This window comes from Hypanus sabinus, chromosome 3 (assembly GCF_030144855.1).
Source record: "Hypanus sabinus isolate sHypSab1 chromosome 3, sHypSab1.hap1, whole genome shotgun sequence".
Lineage (NCBI taxonomy): Eukaryota > Metazoa > Chordata > Chondrichthyes > Myliobatiformes > Dasyatidae > Hypanus > Hypanus sabinus.
The window spans coordinates 160,998,914-161,018,243 of record NC_082708.1 but is presented as its reverse complement, the minus strand read 5'-3'; the positions used below and the strand labels follow the sequence as shown (position 1 = coordinate 161,018,243).

The window sequence follows — 19,330 nt, the reverse complement described above, 5'->3', positions numbered from 1 at the left end:
ACTCCATACCTCCCCATCCTGCTAAAGGCAAAAGCACTGCAGGTGCTGGAAACCTGAAATAAAAACAGTGAATGCTGGAAATACTCGAAGGATTCAGATCACACCTGTGCAGGGAGAAACAGAGTTAATGTTTTGGGGTTGAAGACCTCCATTAAGCATTAATGTCAACCATTCCTTCTCGCCATCTCCATCTCTCTCTCTCTCTCTATCTCTCTCTCTCTCCATCTCTCTCTCTCTCTCTCCATCTCTCTCTCTCTCTCCATCTCTCTCTCTCTCTCCATCTCTCTCTCTCTCCATCTCTCTCTCTCAAACTTCTCTTTAAACTCATCCCCACTGCACTCCTTGACCCCTCCATCTGTGGCAAGTCCCACATTCCTTCTGCTCTCTGTTCCCATCTTCACTTCTCTCCTGAAACTTTGGGAGCTGTAGCAACCTCTTCCAGGTGATCCACAGGGCCTTCTCCTTTCAAAGGAGGGAGCACAGGTCTCTGTGCCAGTCAGCAGAAGTGTTTAACCTATGAGGATGATTTGAATGGAAGGATCTCTGCATAGAAGTGAATCAACCTAAACCTGGACACAGATTCCTCTGCTCCTGTAGGTCTCACCGGGGTCTCAGTCTCTGTGGAATTCACCAAGGGCCCAGGTCCCACTCTCTCCCAGGACTTGCTTTTATTTATAAAATCTGGCTGGTTGCCTGGCTGTGTGAGGACAATTGCTGACTTTGCTGGTAGCCTGGGATTGCAGTAGCACCTAGGACAACTATTCTTCTTGTTTTTAACAGAGGCTTCGACACGAGAACCTGGTCAGTCTGTTGGAAGTCTTCAAGAAGAAAGGTCGCTGGTTCCTGGTCTTTGAGTACATGGACCGCACGCTCCTGGATGACTTGGAGCAGTTTCCCAAGGGGCTTGACTACGCCAGAGTCAGGAGTTATCTGCTTCAAATCCTACGGGGCTTGGCCTTCTGTCACAGCCACAACGTGAGTCCGACCTACCCTTCCAACAATAGCACCAGGACAACACCTTGTATTCTGTCTGGGTAGCCTCCAACCTAATGGCATCAACATCGATTTCTCCACCTTCCAGTAATGCCTACCCACCCACTTCACCATCCTCCATCTCCTTTTCCCTCTCTCTCCTTGCCCACCCATCACCTCCCCCCTTTTCTTTCTTCCATGGCCTTCTGCCCTCTCCTATCAGACCCCTCCTCCTACTGCCTTGTATCTCCTTCACCATTCAACTTCCCAGCTCTTTACTTCATCCCTCCCCCTTCAGGTTTCACCTTTCCCCTCCCCATACCTTTAAAATCTACTCCTCAGCATTTTACCTCCAGTCCTGCTGAAGGGTCTCAGCCCAAAATGTCAACTGTACCCTTTTCCACCGATGCTGCCTGACCTGCTGAGTTTCTCCAGCGTTTTGTGTGTGTCGCTTGGATTTCCAGCATCTGCAGTGTTTCTCTTGTTTGTGAATGGCATCAGGAAACACCTTTGAAAGTACGCTGGTCACTAAGGAGAGACTGGACAGGCTGGGCTGTGTTCCTCGGACTGAAGGAAGCCTAGGGGTGACCTGTATAAGGGGAGTAGATAGGGTATATGGTCAGAATCTTTTCCTTATGTTTGGCGTGTCTTAAGGGAAGAGGGTACAGGTTTAAGGCAAGATGTTTAGAGGGGTTCTGAGGGGTAATGACTCCCCCCCCCCCCCAGAGGGTAGTTGGAATCTAGAATGCACTGTCTGAAGGGGTGGTGGAGGCTGAGAATCAAACACCATTGAAGAAGAATTGCATGAGTCGGAAAGGAACGGCTGGCTCCAGACCACTGGGATTAGTTAGTTAGGTACAATGGCTGTAGTTTGCATTAGTGGTTTCAAATGACATAGCTGAGGGCCAGGAAACAATCCCTATGGTCCTCCACTCGTTGCCTCCCTCCAGCCTGAGTAGGACCCATTTATTCCCACTGTTTGCTTTCTACACGGCCGCTAGATTTGATTCCATGCTGACACACTGCATTAGCCACACCAGACAGAATCACACAGGATGAGGCTATGAGGGAGCCTTTGATCAGTCCCTCCTTCTCTGCCACTCTTCCTTCAAGGTCCCTTTTGAAACCTGGTTGCACCTGGGTGTCTGTACAGGGTGCATAGTTAGTGTGTGCAACGTGTGTATTTAACATAGTTTATCGCCCTTCACCGGAGAGGGTTGGGGACAGAATGGAGGCTGTTGCCTTGTCACTTTGTAAGTTTTCTTTCAGATCATACACCGTGACATCAAGCTGGAGAACATCCTGGTGTCTGATGGCAGTGTGCTCAAGCTGTGTGACTTTGGTTTTGCCCGTACCCTGGCAGCCCCGGGGGAGGCGCACACCGAGTATGTAGCAACCCGTTGGTACCGCGCACCAGAACTCCTAGTGGGAGACTCCACATATGGCAAGTACGCATTATGATTCAGGAGCTGGGGGAGGCTATTCAAACTCTGTTCCATTCTACCTTTCCAGTAGGGCTGTGTGCTCAGTATGGCTGCTCTTCATAATATATAGGAGCAGAATTAGGTCATTTCGCTCATCTATTCTGCTCCACCATTCAATCATGGCTGAGTTTTTTCCATCCCCATTCTCCCTCCTTCTCCCCATTATCATTAACCCCCTTTCCAATAAATAACATTAATCTCTGCCTTCCAGTCTTGATAAGATCCTTGTGAATCTTTTCTACATCTTTAAGGCATCTTTCCTGAAGGCAGGTAACCAGAACTGTGCACAATACTCCAAGTGGGATCTTACTTGGCCTCCACTGCCCCCTGTGGCAACAAATTCCACAGATTCATCGCCCTCTGGCTGCGGAAATTTCTCTTCAGCACACTTTATGCTGACACTGATCCCTTGGATCCCAGACTTATATTTTGTCTTTGTCCCAGCACTGGACTCTTCCTGTCAGACTGGGATCAGAACCCCTTGATCGACTCACAGATGAGGAATGGTAGAAGAGAGTTTCTCTCTGCCCCCCCCCCCCCACCCCCGTGTGTGAAACTGCTTCATTCCTGAAATGCTGTGGAAAGGCACGGGGGGGGGGGGGATGTCAGGAGGTGAGTTGTTTGTCACAGGATCCCCACCCTCTGACCTGTTCTTACAGTCACAATCTTCCTGTGTCCAGTCCTTGTCAATTGTGACCCCCACCCCCAGGAGGTTGACAGAAAATGGTGGAAATACACAGAAAATCTGGCAGCATTCATGGAGAGAGAAGCAATTAATGTTACAGGTCAGGGATGCTTCATCAGAACCAAATAATGGTGCAGAGATAGGACTTCAATCTCTAAACATTATATGTTTCTCCCTCCACCAATGCTGTCTGATCTGCTGGGTATTTTCAACACCTGCTGGTTTTAGTTCAGATCTTCAGAACCTGAATTTGTTTTTTTGGATTTTTATTGACCCTGGGATGTTGATGGTGGGCAGATCACCATAGAATGTAAAGGTTATTAGTGGAACAACAGAATCAATTTGAACAGCAGCTGTTGAGAAGCAAACACTCAGTTTTATTTGTTTGTCTCCCTCAGTGAACAACTCCAACATGAAAATTGTGTCCCTTCATTCTAATCCCTGGTAGTTCTTGGCTTTCACTCTACCATTTCCTGAATTGGATCATCACCTACTGAACACACTGACCCTTCAACTGGAGTTACCGAGGGGGGTGGAGATCACCAACGATGAAGGTTCATTGCAAGTTGGACTGTATTTCCTGGGGCAGAGGAGAATGAGTGGAGATCTTATAGAAGTAGCAAAATTATGAGGGATATAGATAGTGTGAATAGCAGGCTTTTCCCCTTCAGGCTGGGTAAGACTGGAAGCCCGAGGTTGGGAGCCTGAGTGGGAACTTCTTCACCCAGCGTGGTCCAAGTGTGGAATGAGGTGCCAGAAGAAGTGGCAGATGTAGGATTCATTTGTAAAATTTAAGAAAAGTTTAGATAGGTATATGGATGAGAGGGGTTTGGAAGACTTGATGGAATTGGGCAGAACACCAGGTTTGGAATGGACTAGATTGGCCTTGCACTCTTTGCTCTATGACTCCATAAAGTATTAATACTCTGACAACAAGATTTCTCCCCATTGTAGCTGCCCCTCTTAATGATGCAAAAGGTCTTGTTTTTTTCAAAATAAAATTATAGGAGTGTCACATTTTTCACTACCTTACTGCAAAGTTCCTGTGTTTTGTACATAGGTTTTAAAGATCATTATCCGAGAATCCATAATGTCCTTTCAAGAGGGCGGGGTGCAGGATTGTCACAATATTGTGGTTGGCGGTGGATATCAGTGGCGTGAGTAGAGGAGTTGGGACATCATATTACAGGTGGACATCTCATTGGTGAGAACATACAGTACTTGAAGTACTGTGTGCAGTTTTGAGTGCCAGCATAGGAAGCATATGATTGGGCTGGAGATGGTGCAGGAAAAATTTATGAAGATATTACTTGGTCTGGAGGGCTTGTGTTATGCATGTTTTCCTTGCAGCGAAGGAGGCTAAGGGGTGATGCATTGAATTTTATAATATCACAGGGGATCATATCTAAATTAGATGTTCATAATGCTTTGATATGGACAGGAGAATCTAAAACTAGATGGCACAGGTATAAGCTGAGAGTGGAAAGATTTAAAGGGGATCTGTGGGGCAATGTTTCCACATAGAGGATGGTGGATATTTGGAATGAGATGCCAGAGGTAGTGGTAGAGGTAGGTAACCTTATATTTAAAAGAATTTGGACAGATTCATAGAAAAGTATAATGGGAAAGGTTTATTGGGATATGCAGCAAAAATGTACAAGTGGGAAAGTGCAGGTGGACAACTTGGTCAACCTGTAACAATGCTGTATGACTCCATGACTTTGACTTAAAAACTACCTCCATCCCAGCTCTGCGCCTTGAGTGATTGCCTGCCAAGAAAATCAACAAAACCCCGTCTCTATTTTGACGAACAGTGACTGAGCCTGGAAATTTCAAATCATTCACTTGAGTGAAGCAATTTCTCCTCACCTCGCTCTTACACATCCTTAGTCTGGGATTGTGACACTGGCTCTAGTCTCAGCTGGAAGAAAAGCTCTCCTTGTCGAAACCTGTGAGAATTTTGTCCATTTCCCTGCATGGATATAATGTTCTGATAAGCCATGGTTGCAACAACTCCCAGAAATTGAACACCAGTAGCTTCACATCATCTCTCAGCTGTGGAGCCTGCTTCTCATGCTGGGGTATGTGAAAGGGGTCCACTGGGCAGTTGTGGCAGAAAGAAGTGTCTCCTCATGCCCCCACCCCATCTATACCACCAGTAACTACCCCTGCAAAACCACTACAGTGCAGTTTATGGCTGGTAAGAGTTCGGTACTGGTTTAATACACTTTCCCTGCTCTTGGGTCCATAATGAACTGAGGATCCCAATCGTTTAGCTATGACATGATCTGCACTTGCTGTTTAATGGTGAAATGCAAGTACATTTTGATGTCCTCAGGTCAGTGGATGTTTGGGCCGTGGGTTGCCTGGTGACAGAGATGTTGACAGGAGAGCCGCTTTTCCCTGGAGATTCTGATATCGATCAGTTATATCTCATTATCAAGTGCCTTGGTGAGTGTTATAATTCAACTCCATTGGCTGGTGGAGGGGATTGTCATTTAAAACAAATAAAACCAGTTCATCTTTTCTTTTATATATTTTTGGAAGCCAACATTTATCCCCCATCTCTTTCTGCCCTTGTGAAGGTAGTGGTGAACTGCCTTCATCAACGAGCTGGTTTCTCTGGTGAATGTGTCCCTCAGTGCTGTTTGGTGAGGGAGTCTACAGTTTCAACTCTGTGATAATGAAAGACCAATGATTGATCTCCAGGTCAGCAGGAGATGGTGTTCCCTGCACCTGTTCCCTTGCCCATCATTTTGGTAGAGATCGTGGTTTTGGGAAGTACTGTCAGAATCTCTCACCACAGGATATCCCGACCTGAGCCGCTCTGGTAGCTGCAGTAATTTTGTGGCTACTCTACTTGTGTTTCTGGTCAATGGTTACCTTCCAAATCAGAAGAATTAGAATCAGGTTCAGAATCATATTTATTATCAGCAAATTATATGATGTGAAAGTTTTTAATTTTCAGCAGCAATACAGTGCAAAGACATAGAATTACCAAAACATACAAAGATAAATAAATAGTTAAAAAATGGTCAATCACTTATTGTTCATAGGTTCTGATGGCGGAGAGGAAAAAGCTGTTTCTCAGTCGTCGAGTGTGGGTCTTCAGACTGCTTTACCTCCTCCCCAGTGGCAGTAGAGAAGAGACCATGCCCCAGATAGATGATGTTCTTTAGTGATGGATGCCACTTTAGAAACATAGAAAACCTACAGCAGAATATAGTCCCTTTGGCCCACAAAGCTGTGCCGAACATGTCCTTACCTTAGAAATTACCCAGGGTTACACATAGACCTCCATTTTTTCTAAACGCCATGTGCTTGTTCCAGGAGTCTCTTAAAAGACCCTATTGTATCCGCCTCCACCACCGTTGCTGGCAGCCCATTCCACACACTCATCACTCGCTGCGTAAAAAAAAAAACTTAACCCTGACACCTCCTCTGTACCTACTTCCAAGCACCTTAAAACTGTACCCTCTCATGCTAGCCATTTCAGCCCTGGGAAAAAGCCTCTGACTATCCACATGATCAATGCTTCTCATCATCTTGTACACCTCTATCAGGTCACCTCTAATCCTCCATTGCTCCAAGGAGAAAAGGCCGAGTTCACTCAACCTATTCTCAAAAGGCATGCTCCACAATCCAGGCAACATCCTTGTAAATCTCCTCTGCACCCTTTCTATAGTTTCCACATCCTCCCTGTAGTGAGGCAACCAGAACTGAGCACAGTACTCCAAGTGGATGAGGGTCCTATATAGCTGCAACATTACCTCTCGGCTCCTAAATTCAATTCCACGATTGACAAAGGCCAATACACCACTTGCCTTCTTAACCAGAGAGTCAATTTGCGCAGCTGCTTTGAGCGTTTGGACTCAGACCCCAAGATCCCTCTGATTCTCCACACTGCCAAGAGTCTTACCATTAATACTGTATTCTGCCATCATATTTGACCTACCAAAATGAGCCACCTCACACTTAACTGGGTTGAACTCCATCTGCCATTTCTCAGCCCAGTTTTCCATCCTATCAATGTCCCGTTGTAACCTCTGACAGCCCTCCACACTATCCACAACACCTCCAAGCTTTGTGTCATCAGCAAACTTACCAACCCGTCCCTCCACTTCCTCACCCAGGTCATTTATAAAAATCACTAAGAGTAGGGGTCCCAGAACAGATCCCTGAGGCACACCACTGGTGACCGACCTCCATGTAGAATATGACCCGTCTACAACTACTCTTTGCCTTCTGTGGGCAAGCCAGTCTTGGATCCACAAAGCAATGTCCCCTTGGATCCTGTGCCTCCTTACTTTCTCAATAATCCTTGCATGGGGTACCTTGTCAAATGCCTTGCTGAAATCCATATACACTACATAGCCTCCAATAGATGGTGGGGAGGGTTGCATCATGATGGAGCGAGCTGAGTCGACAATCCTCTGCAGTATTTTGTGATCCTTTGTACTGGAAACTCTATAGTATGATGTCATGCAACCTGTCGGGATGTTGATGGTTTAGATGCTCCCTTGAAGGAGATGATTGCTACCTGGTAATGTGCTATGATGTTATTTACCACTTGTCACCCATGCTCCAGTCTTACTGCATGCAGGGATAGGCTGGTTCACTTGCTGAGCAGGTGAATGGGATAGAATAATATGCAAACCTCAGTGAACATCCACACCTCTGACCTTATGATAGAATGAAAGTCTTGATGAATCTGAAGTAGGTTGGGCACACGACACTATCCTAATCAACTCTTGCAGAGATGTCTGGTAAATGGGATGATTGACTTCCAACCATCACTACCATCTCCCTTTGTGGGTTGTGTGATTCCAAAAAGTAGAACAGTGGACTGTATCCCCTTCAATTTCCAGAAGTTGCAGATCACCAAGACTGCTTTTTGCTGTTCCAACACTCCTATGAAGCTTCTTGGGCTCTTTAGAATGTTAAAAGAACCAATTTCTTGATTACATCAAAAACATTGGTCAGACATATTTGAATTTAATCTATTTATTTTCTGTGGTGTTATATATAATTGTAAAAAATTATATTGTATTAATCTAAGTTGAACATTTATTGTATTTCTCATACTATCAGAACATAATCTTGACCAGTTTTTTCCATCAATTTTAACATTCAAATCAGATTCCCATTTTTGTCTAGATTTATGAATTCCTAATTTAATTGTCTGTTTTTGAATCAAATTATACATACAAGATGTAATTTTTTAAATTTTTCCTTTCAGGATTAATATTTCTATTTCACTAGGTTTTGGCATCAACATTGTTTGTCCCAACTTTTCTCGTAAATAGGCTTTTAATTGAAAATAACAGAAAAGAGTGTTATTTGATATTTTATTTTTATTTTTTAATTGATCAAACCACATCAATATACCTCCTTCAAAACAATCACCTATATATTTAATCCCCTTTTGGAACCAATTATGTAGAAGTCTATTATCCATTGTAAAAGGAATAAGCCTATTTTGAATTAAAGTTCTTTTTTACATTCTACTTGGTCTTGTTTTAAAATTCAGCCATTTTGGATAAATTTAAGACTTTTATTGGAACAAATTATTGGAGTACAACTCCCACATAGTCCATTATTATTTTTATTAGGAGATATTGAAGGGGCAATAACGAAACTTAAATTGAATAAGTATCAGAAAAAATTTATAAAAATTGCATTGGCAGTAGCCAAAAATGTTATCACAGTTACTTGGAAATCTGATCTATATTTAACTATGGATCATTGGAATAATGAAATACATAGTTGTATTCCACTTGAAAAAATTACGTATAATCTAAGAAATGAATATGATATATTTTTGAAAATTTGGTTCCCATACTTACAAAAAAATAGGATTAAATACATAGGTCCTTTGAAGATAAAATTATAGTAATTGGGGAAAGTAAAAATAAATATCAAAATTATTTTGAACTCCATGGAGCATGTGGGGATCCTCAGATATCCAGGCAATCCTTCTCTTCTTTCCCTTTTTTTTTCTTTCTTTAGATAAGGGTTAAGGGAGGGGGAGGGTTAAGGGGAGGGGGAGGGTCAATATTATTTTTCTTACTATTTTATTACCACATTTATTCTTTGTAATTTCTAAAATTTAATAAATAAAAAATATTTTTAAAAAAAGAATGTTAAAAGAACTATGCAAGTCGAATCTGTTGTTGGCATTAACAATATGCTGTTGCTTCCTCAGCACACTCAAAGAAGGGTAGGGCACATACAGTAAATGGTAGGACTTTAATGATTGTTGATGAACAGAGAGACCTGAGGTCCAGTTTTGCTGTTGCCTAAAATTGGCAACTCAGGCCTATAGGGTGGTAAAAATGAGTATGGAATGCTTGCCTTCACAGGTCAGTGTAGAGCATGTGAGAGTTAGGATGTTGTGTTGCACCTCGCTGCTTAGACCACACATTAAGTACAGTGTACAATTCTGGTCACCAGACTATGAGAAAGATGAGGTTGCACTTGAGTGAGTGCAGAGGAGGTGTTGTCGGGATTGGAAGTCTTTAGTTATGGGGAGAGATTGGATATGTTGGGCTTATTTTCCCTGGAGTGACCTGTTGGTATTATATAATTACAAGAGACACAGATAGGGCAGATGGACAAAAATGTTATCCCATTTTTCCATGCCCAATTTCCTCCCATGTCCCAAAAATGTGTAAGTTGGTGGTTAGGTGGCTGCTGTGAATTGCCCTGTGTGTGTGGGTGAGGGATAGAATCTGGGGCAAGTTGATGGGAAAGCAGGATTGGTGCAAATGGCTGGCAGTTTGTCGGTGTGGGCTCCGTGGACGGAGGGGGCTGTTTCTGTACCTTATCTCTCTACAGCTTTGTGGCAGAGGTATCAGAAATGAGGGCACAGTTTTAGGTGAGTGGAAGGAGCCTTAGAGGGAATCTAGGGCTATGTTTTTAACCTGCGGAGCAGTTGATATCTGGAACTCACTGGCAGAGGAAATGGAATCAGATGCAATCACTTTATTAGAGATATTTAGACCAAAACCTAAATAAGCAAAGCATAGAGAGAAATGGGCTTAATGTGGGTATATGGGATTGGTGTAGTCCTGTGCAAAAGTCTTAGGCATATATATATATGTATATAGCTAGAGTGCCAAAGACTTTTCACGGTACTGTAGTAATTTTACGTATTGCACTGTACTGCAAAAAAACAAATTTCATGACATGTAAGTGATGATATATCTGATACTGATATGGGTCTCTATTGTAGACTGAGAGTGGGATTGGGGCAGGGAGAAGGGAATTGTGGATGAGAAAAGGGAAAGAAAGAAGGAGGGAGTGGGAAGCACCAGGGAGACATCCTATAATAATCAATAAACCTATCACTTGGAGTCAAATGACCTGACCTGGTGTCTCAGGGCTGGGTGTGCACCATCGCCCCCCCCCCACCATCCCTGGCAGTCCTTCTCTATCACTTGTCCCGCGCCCCCCCTGTGGTGCTCCCCCTCTCACCATTCCCACTGCTCAGCTCCATGTTGACAAACACAGTCCTGTATACAGTCTTAGACGTAAAGTGGGTATGGGCAAATGGGACTGAAGTGCCTGTTCCTGTTCTGTGCCACTCCAAGGCTCAGTGTGATCTGAAAGTGCCTGAGAGGATGCTGAGTGTTTGTCAGGAGGGACAGATAATGAGATGGACTTGAGCTGAATGTGTGTGAAAGGTACTGCTTCCAGCACCACCACTACTGACTGACCATTACCTGAGCTGTTCTAAGCTTGGGGAGTGGTCCTTTGAGAGTGGGGATGAGCTACCCTTCATGGGTGAAACGGAGTGGAGTTGTCATTGCCTAGACTGCTCACGCAATCCCTGATGGAGTGGGCGTTGGTTCTGTGAGAGGTGCCAAGAGCAGTGGGCCCCTCCCGGGCTGGACTCTCGGTCCATTCCCATGGCGAGGGCGCACTGAAGACTGACTGCTCAGGGAGCTCTGCTTGCTTCAGCCAGGAACTGGCACGGCCGTGCAGAAGCTTTGTAGTTGGCAGCTTCCAGTGGAGCAAGCACAATGGCGGTTGGGGGGGGGGCAGATGTCAGAGAATGGCTGAGAGACTGTATTAAAGTTGCATTGGCATAGTTATCCACATGTTGCTATGGGGCCAGTGACACGAGGGTTTCAGAGCAGCGTCGCCTCGGGCACCACTGGAAGATTCTGGGCCATTGTTCTGATCAAAATTACCTCTTCTGAGCAGTACAAACCTGTGCTTCACCCTTGACCTTCACACAGTCCCAAGCTTCAGGACAATCACAACATTGTCACAACATGAACACTGATTAATTTTGGACCAGAACAACTTTGGCTGAACTTTTGCTTGAATCGTTAATATCCCATTAATTATTTACTGGCTTTTCCATTAAACTTTCATGACTGACTGTGCTTTGTGTCTCTGTTATTCTGGAGCCTCGTTGTGTTAATCGCTCACTGAAGATCCTCCTTCCCTTATTCCATGACCCACTTCCCTCTCCTATTTGATTTTTTTTCTTCAGCCCTTTACTTCTTCCACAGATTTCCTCCCAGCTTCTTACTTCTCCCCCACCCACCTTCCCCCCTCACCTGGTTTCACCTATCATCTGCCAACTTGTATTCCTTCCCCCACCACTTCTTATTCAGGCTTCTGCCCCCTTCCTTTCCAATCCTGATTGGCTCAGAACTTCCTGACTTGCTGAAGTCCTCCAGCATTTTGTGTGTATTCTTCAATGAAGATGACTGCATTTGTGTACAAACCACTCTATGATGAGGAGCACTTCTTTCCTGCTAACCTTTGATAACCGATGTTGTTTGTTACATTGTGAGAGTGACTGGGTCTGCACTTGCACCATGCCTTCTAGAACATTCCGAACTACCCCCTCCACCAATAACAAAATGTGTTGCCTTTCCTCACCCAGGCTAGTCCAACAGCGTCTTTCCCAAACCAACTTCACCACCAAGGACAAAGGCAGCAGTTGTGGGTGAACACCACCACCTGCAGGTACCCCTCCCTGTTACTCCTCACACTGGTGTCAGCAGAGTGTGTCTAGTTTACGGTGACAGGGACAGGGAGCTCAGGGAGGGGCTCCGGAGATCAGGGGAGCTGGAGAGAAATGTTATTAATGGCTCAATTTCCAGATGTAGCTGGAAAGGCCAGCATTTATTGGCTATCCCTAATTGCCGTTGAAAAGACGATGTGAGCTGAAACCATGAACCATTGCAGTCCTTCTGGCAAAAGTGCTCTCAGAGTTGGTGGGATGGGGCTCTGGGGTTTAGACCCACATAACGAAAGAACAACAATTTTGTGAAGTATGTGCAGAGACAATGGAGTAACGTGATTGAATGTTGTTACTGAGTCCTGTTAGCCATGGGCAATTTACTGTGTGGGACTGACTAACCTAGCTCGCCAAACCAAAAACCTGCACTTGAAAGTCTGTGCGAAACAGACCAGTTGGCTCACCATGTGATCAATCAGCTGCATACACACTTGTCACTTTCTTACAATTGATCCAATACTGTTCAGATATATTGGCAAGACAGAAATTGTATGGAATTTGGAGGGGAACCTGCATGTGGCGGTGCTCCCTTGCATCTGCTACCCTTGTCCTTGTGGTAGTGGTCCTGGATTTGGGAGAAGATGTTGCCGGAATATTCTGGGCAAGTAACTGCAGTGCACGTTGTAGATGTGCTCACTATACCCCACTGCGCTGGTGACAGAGGAAGGATGTGTTTGCACTGGTCTTGGTGAGGTGCAAAGTATCAATCGGTGAACAGGCTATGGGTAAGTAAAAGTTACTGGATAGCACTATCATTTTGTGATTACTGAGAGCCGATTGATTGTGATGTGAATAGCCACGTTGGATTTGACCTGCTTCTTGGTGAACGTGACAGACCACGTTGCTGGGTAGATGCCAGTGTTGTAACTGGACTGGAACAGCTTGGCTGGAGGTACAACTGGTCATCAGTATGACAGCTACAGATGCTGCCTGCTTTTGCCTCTCAATATTCCATTGAGTGACATTAATCAGCTGGGGACTGGCGTCTCTGATCGCTGCCCAGAGCTTTCCTGTGAACCTGCATTCATGCTCACAGACATCACATTCTAGTCCTTAACAAAGGGTAACTCTTCCTAAATCTTCATACATGACACATACCAGTGAGGCTCTCACCTGTACTTCCAACCTTCACCTACTCCAATAATTCCAGGAATTTTTCTGTCACAGGAAGTTTAATTCCAAGACACCAGGAACTTTTCTACAAGAATCCCCTCTTTGCTGGACTACATCTTCCCATAATCACGGAAACCAAACTTCTTGAAGAACGCTATCCCAAAATACCCCCGATGGTCATCGATTTGGTAAAGGTACGTACATGATTCTGTTAGAGTCAGGGGCAGGGCAAAGATCAAGGGCATTCAAAGTTGGTCTTTAAAGGCACTATACATATGCTAGCTTCACATCACACGCTGGTGATAATAAATCTGATTCTGATTCTAGTTCTTGTTGCTAGGGGTAGATTATACTGTGTCATTGCTGCAAACTGTTTCTTATGTGTTTCCAGAAATGTTTGCACATTGATCCGAATAAAAGATCATCGTGTACTGAGTTGATGGAGCATGAGTATTTCACAAAGGACGGCTTCCCTGACAGGTGAATGTCCATTTTGTTGGGTTGCAACTCCTTCTAGTTGGAAGAAAACTACATGGGTGAAAACATTGTGGCTTTCCTACTCAAGTACTGGGAGGTAAGGGCATGGGGTGAGAGGAATTCTTGATTAAGCCTCAAGAATAATTCATTCTAATAATGACAATCTTGTTCATTTCACTCATTGGCTAGAAGAAGGGATGGCATCATTCTGATGGGCATGTTGGGAGACCGGTGACTGGAGAGAATGGCAACATTGGGATGTCATGTTACCCTAGATCTCTGATATCCCCGGTATCTGTTTATCACACATCTGTTCCTATTGGGATCACTTTGCCCCGATTTCTGTTTCCTGAGGATTTCTGTTCTCCTCTAATATTACCCTGACCATTCATAATATCCTCCTTCCCCCCCAAATCCACTTGAGGCCTTGTCTTTCAATGCCTGAGCCTCATCCCCCGTTGATTTCTCTCTACCTCTCTCTCTAAGGTGCTCCTTAAAATCAACTTCTTTGACCAAGCTGTGGTCACTTGTCTCTTTCTGAGGTTTACTGTTAATTTTTATTTGATATTTACAACAATCTGTTGTGAAACTGGGTGAAAATCTCACCATTTGGGTTCTCTCTCTCCCTCTCTCTATCTCTTTCCTTGCCCTATCTCCCACCTCCTCACCCTCCCTTGTCCTCTATCTCCCTCCCTCTGACAACCCCTCACTCTCTCCCTCCTTCTCTCTCTTTACATCTCTCTCCTACCTTCATAAGCTCTCTCTCTCTCTCCTGCCTTCCCTCTCCTCACTCCACACTGTCACCCCGACTCCGCTCACCCCTACCCCCCCCGCCCCCACTGCCCTCATCATTGCGGCAGCTCTGTTGTTATATTTCCAGTGCTCAGCAAAACTCCAGTTGTTTGAATCCTTGGGCACATTTCCCAGATTATTGAATAGTACCCACATTAAAATCCTAACAGACTTTGCTTTGCAAACATCATGGGATTGTCTAGCTTATTAGATCCAGAGGCATTGACTCAAAAATGCACCTTGGCGGAGAGTCAGAGAGCAATCCAGAGCAGAAAGGGGCCCTTCATGGAACATAGAACAATACAAAACATAGAAACATAGAAAACCTAGAGCGCAATACAGGCCCTTCGGCCCACAAAGCCATGCTGAACACGTGCTTACCTGAGAAATTACCCAGGCTTACCAATAGCCCTTTATTTTTCTGAGCTCCATATACCTGTCTCTTAAAATATCCTATCGTATCCACCTCCAGCACCATTGCTGGCAGCCTCTTCCACACACTCACTACTCTCTGTGTAATAATAAAAAAAAAAGCTTACTCCTGACATCTCCTCTGTACCCACTTCCAAGCATCTTAAAACTGTGCCCTCTCATGCTAGCCATTTCTCCCCCGGGAAAAAGCCTCTGACTATCCACACGATCAATGCCTCTCATCATCTTATACACCTCTATCTGGTATTACCTCTCGGCTCCTAAACTCAATCCCATGATTGATGAAGGCCAATGCACTGTATGTTTTCTTAACCACAGAGTCAGCCCTGAGTGTCTGATGGACTCAAACCCCAAGATCCCTCTGATCCTCCACATTGTCAAGAGTCTTACCATTAATACTATATTCTGTCAAATGAACCAAAATGAACCACCTCACACTTATCTGGGTTGAACCCCATCTGCCACTTCTCAGCCCAGTTTTGTATCCTATCAATGTCCCGCTGTAACCTCTGACAGCCCTCCACACTATCCACAACACCATCAACCTTAGTGTCATCAGCAAATTTACTAACCCATCCCTCCACTTCTTCATCCAGGTCATTTATAAAAATCACTAAGAGTAGGGGTCCCAGAGTAGGGTACACCATTGGTGACTGACCTCCATGCAGAATATGACCTGTCTACAACCACTCTTTGCCTTCTGTGGGCAAGCCAGTTCTGGATTCACAAAGCAAGGCCCCCTTGGATCCCATGTCTCTTTACTTTCTCAATAAGTCTTGGATAGGGTACCTTGTCAAATGCCTTGTTGAAATCTATATACACTACATCTACTGCTCGACTATCATCAATGTATTTAGTCATATCCTCAAAAACTTCAGTCAGGCTCATAAGGCATGACCTGTCTTTGACAAAGCCATGCTGACTATTCCAAATCATATTATGCCTCTCCAAATGTTCATAAATCTTGCCTCTCAGGCTTTCCTCCATCAACTTACCAACCACTGAGGTAAGACTCACTAGTCTATAATTTCCTGGGCTATCTCTACTCCCTTTCTTGAATAAAGGAACAACATCCGCAACCCTCCAATCCTCCGAAACCTCTCCCATCGCCATTGATGATTCAAAGATCATCGCCAGAGGCTCAGCAATCTCCCCCCTCACCTCTCACAGCAGCCTTGGGTACATCTTGTCCGGTCCCAGTGACTTATCCAACTTGATGCTTTCCAAAATGCTTTCCTGCACATCCTCTTCCTTAATATCTACATGCTCAAGCTTTTCAGTTTGCTGTAAGTCAGCCTTAAAATCACCAAGATCCTTTTCTGTTGTGAATGCTGAAGCAAAGTATTCATTAAGTACTTCTGCTATCTCCTCCGGTTCCATACGTGCTTTTCCACTGTCACACTTGATTGGTCCTGTTATCTCACATCTTATCCTCTTGCTCTTCACATTCTTGTAGAATGCCTTGGGGTTTTCTTTAATCCTGTCCGCCAAGGCCTTCTCACGGCCTCTTCTGGTTCTCCTAATTTCTTTCTTGAGCTCCTTCCTGCCAGCCTTATAATCTTCTTGCTCTCTACCACTACCTAGCTTTTTGAACTTTTCATAAGCTCTTCTTTTCTTCTTGACTAGATTTACAACAGCTTCGTACACCACGGTTCCTGTACCCTACCATCCTTTCCCCATCTCATTGGAATGTACCTGTGCAGAACTCCTCGCAAATATCCCCTGGCCATTTGCCTCATTTCTTTTGTACACTTCCCTGAAAACATTTGTTTCCAATTTACAACTCCAAATTCATGCCTGATAGCCTCATATTTCCCCTTACTCCAATTAAATGCTTTCTTAACTTGTCTGTTCCTATCCCTCTGCAATGCTATGGTAAAGGAGGTAGAATGTGATCACTATCTCCAAAGTGCTCTCCCACTGAGAGACCTGACACCTGACCAGGTTCATTTCCCAATACCAGATCAAGTACAGCCTCTCGTCTTGTAGGCTTATCTACATATTGTGTCAAGAAACCTTCCTGAACACACCTAATAAACTCTACCCCATCTAAACCCCTTGCTCTAGGGACATGCCAATCTGTATTTGGGAAATTAAAATCTCCCACCACAACAACCCTGCTATTATTACACCTTTCCAGAATCTGTCTCCCTATCTGCTTCTTGATATCCCTGTTACTACTGGGTGGTCTATATATTAAAAAAAAACACCCAGTAGAGTTATTGACCCCTTCCTGTTCCTAACCTCCACCCACAGAGACTCTGTAGACAATCCCTCCATGACGTCCACCTTTTCTATGGCAGTGACACTATCTCTGATCAACAGTGCCATGCCCCCACCTCTTTCGCTTCCCTCCCTGTCCTTTCTGAAACCTCTAAAGCCTGGCACTCGAAGTAACAATTCCTGCCCATGAGCCATCCAAGTCTCTGTAATGGCCACAACATCAGATCTCCAAGTACTGATCTGCTCTAAGCTCATCTGCTTTGTTCATTATACTCCTCGCATTAAAATAGACACATCTCAAACCATCTCAAACCAAGGAGCGTGCCTCTTTTCTATCACCTGCCGATCCACCCCCTTGCACTGTCTCCAAGCTTTCTCTATTTGTGAGCCAACTGCCCCTTCCTCCGTCTCTTCAGTTCAGTTCCCATCCCAGCAATTCTAGTTTAAACTCTCCCCAGTAGCCTTAGCAAACCTCCCTGCCAGGATATTGATCCCCCTGGGATTCAAGTGCAACTCGTCCTTTTTGTACAGGTCACACCTGCCCCAAAAGAGGTCCCAGTGATCCAGAAATCTGAATCCCTGCCCCCTGCTTCAATCTCTCAGCCACGCATTTATCCTCCACCTCATTCTATTCCTATACTCACTGTCACGTGGCACAGGCAGTAATCCCAAGATTACTACCTTTGAGGTCCTGCTTCTCAACTTCCTTCCTAACTCCTTGTAGTCTGCTTTCATGACCTCCTCCCTTTTTCTGCCTTTGTTGTTGGTACAGATATGTACCACGACCTCTGGCTGTTCTCCTTCCCACTTCAGGATATCATGGGTGTGATCAGAAATATCCCAGACTCTGGCACCTGGGAGGCAAACTACCATCCGCGCTTCTTTCCTGTGTCCACAGAATTGTCTGTATGATCCCCTAACTATAGAGTCCCCTATCACTGCTGCCACCCTCTTCCTTTCCCTACCCTTCTGAGCCACAGGGCCAGACAGCACACAAACGGGCCCTTCAGCCCACAATGTTGTGCTGAACCAATTAAATGAGTAGCCAAGTACCAACTAAACTTCCCTTCTGCCTGCTCAATATCCATATTGTTCTATTTTCATCACATTCATGTGCTTATCTAAATGTCTCTTAAGTTCCTTATGTTTCTGCCTCTACCCAGCAAATAGCCCAGCTCATCCATGCCGATATCATGCCTCCCTGCACTAAACTCAGTTGCCCACATGAGGAGCGACTCCTTCTGTTTCAGTGCTAGTCAAAACGTCTCAAGCATAGTGATTGTATCTGACTGCACCGCCACCTCTGACAGCAAGTTCCAGATATCAGCCACACTTTGTGTAGAAAACCTATCCCTCCGATCTAATTTAAAACTTCTCTAGTGAGACCACACTTAGAGTATTGTGTTCAATTCTGGTCACCTCATTATAGGAAGGATGTGGAAGCTATGGAGAGGGTGCAGAGGAGATTTACCAGGATGTTGCCTGGTTTGGAGAACAAGTCACATGAAGCAAGGTTAGCAGAGCTGGGACTTTTCTCTTTGGAGTGTAGAAGAATGAGAGGGGACCTGATAGAGGTCTATAAGATTATGAGAGGCATAGATAGATAGGGTGGATAGTCAGTACCTGTTTCCCAGGGCACCAAAGGCAAACACCAGAGAGCATATATACAAGATTAAGGGAGGGAAGTTTAGGGGAGACATCAGGGGTAAGTTTTTTACACAGAGGGTTGTGGTTGCCTGGAATGACTTTCCAGGGATGGTGGTGGAGGCTAAAACATTAGGGGTATTTAAGAGCCTCTTGTACAGGCACATGGATGAAAGAAAAATGGAGGGTTATGGGGTAGTGTGGGTTTAGTACTTTTTTTAAGGATTATATGGGTCGGCACAACATGGAGGGCTGAAGGGCCTGTACTGTGCTGTAGTGTTCTATGGTTCGATGGTTCTTCCTCTCACCTTCATCCTGAGTCCTCTTATTTGTCATACTCCCATCATGGAGAAAAGGCTCTGACTATCTACCCTCTCCGTTCCTCTCATAATCTTATATTCCTCTGTCAGGTCACCTCTCAGCCTCATTTGCTCCAAGTAAAACAAGCACAGCTGATCCAATCTCTCC

The 19,330-nt window shown here is 44.7% G+C and overlaps 1 protein-coding gene across 5 annotated transcripts in view; it reads left to right on the top strand.

Moving 5' to 3' along the window:
- Nucleotides 1-19,330, top strand: part of LOC132391831 (cyclin-dependent kinase-like 4) — a 57,131-nt gene that overhangs the window by 15,366 nt on the left and 22,435 nt on the right. For 4 of the 5 annotated variants that reach the window (XM_059965492.1, XM_059965491.1, XM_059965488.1 and 1 more), the window contains 5 exons: nucleotides 781-975; nucleotides 2,242-2,420; nucleotides 5,480-5,592; nucleotides 13,349-13,488; nucleotides 13,686-13,774. In XM_059965492.1, the coding sequence (XP_059821475.1) occupies nucleotides 781-975; nucleotides 2,242-2,420; nucleotides 5,480-5,592; nucleotides 13,349-13,488; nucleotides 13,686-13,774 (716 nt within the window). The remainder of the gene's footprint in view (nucleotides 1-780; nucleotides 976-2,241; nucleotides 2,421-5,479; nucleotides 5,593-13,348; nucleotides 13,489-13,685; nucleotides 13,775-19,330) is intronic. The other variant, XM_059965489.1, reaches the window with a different exon arrangement.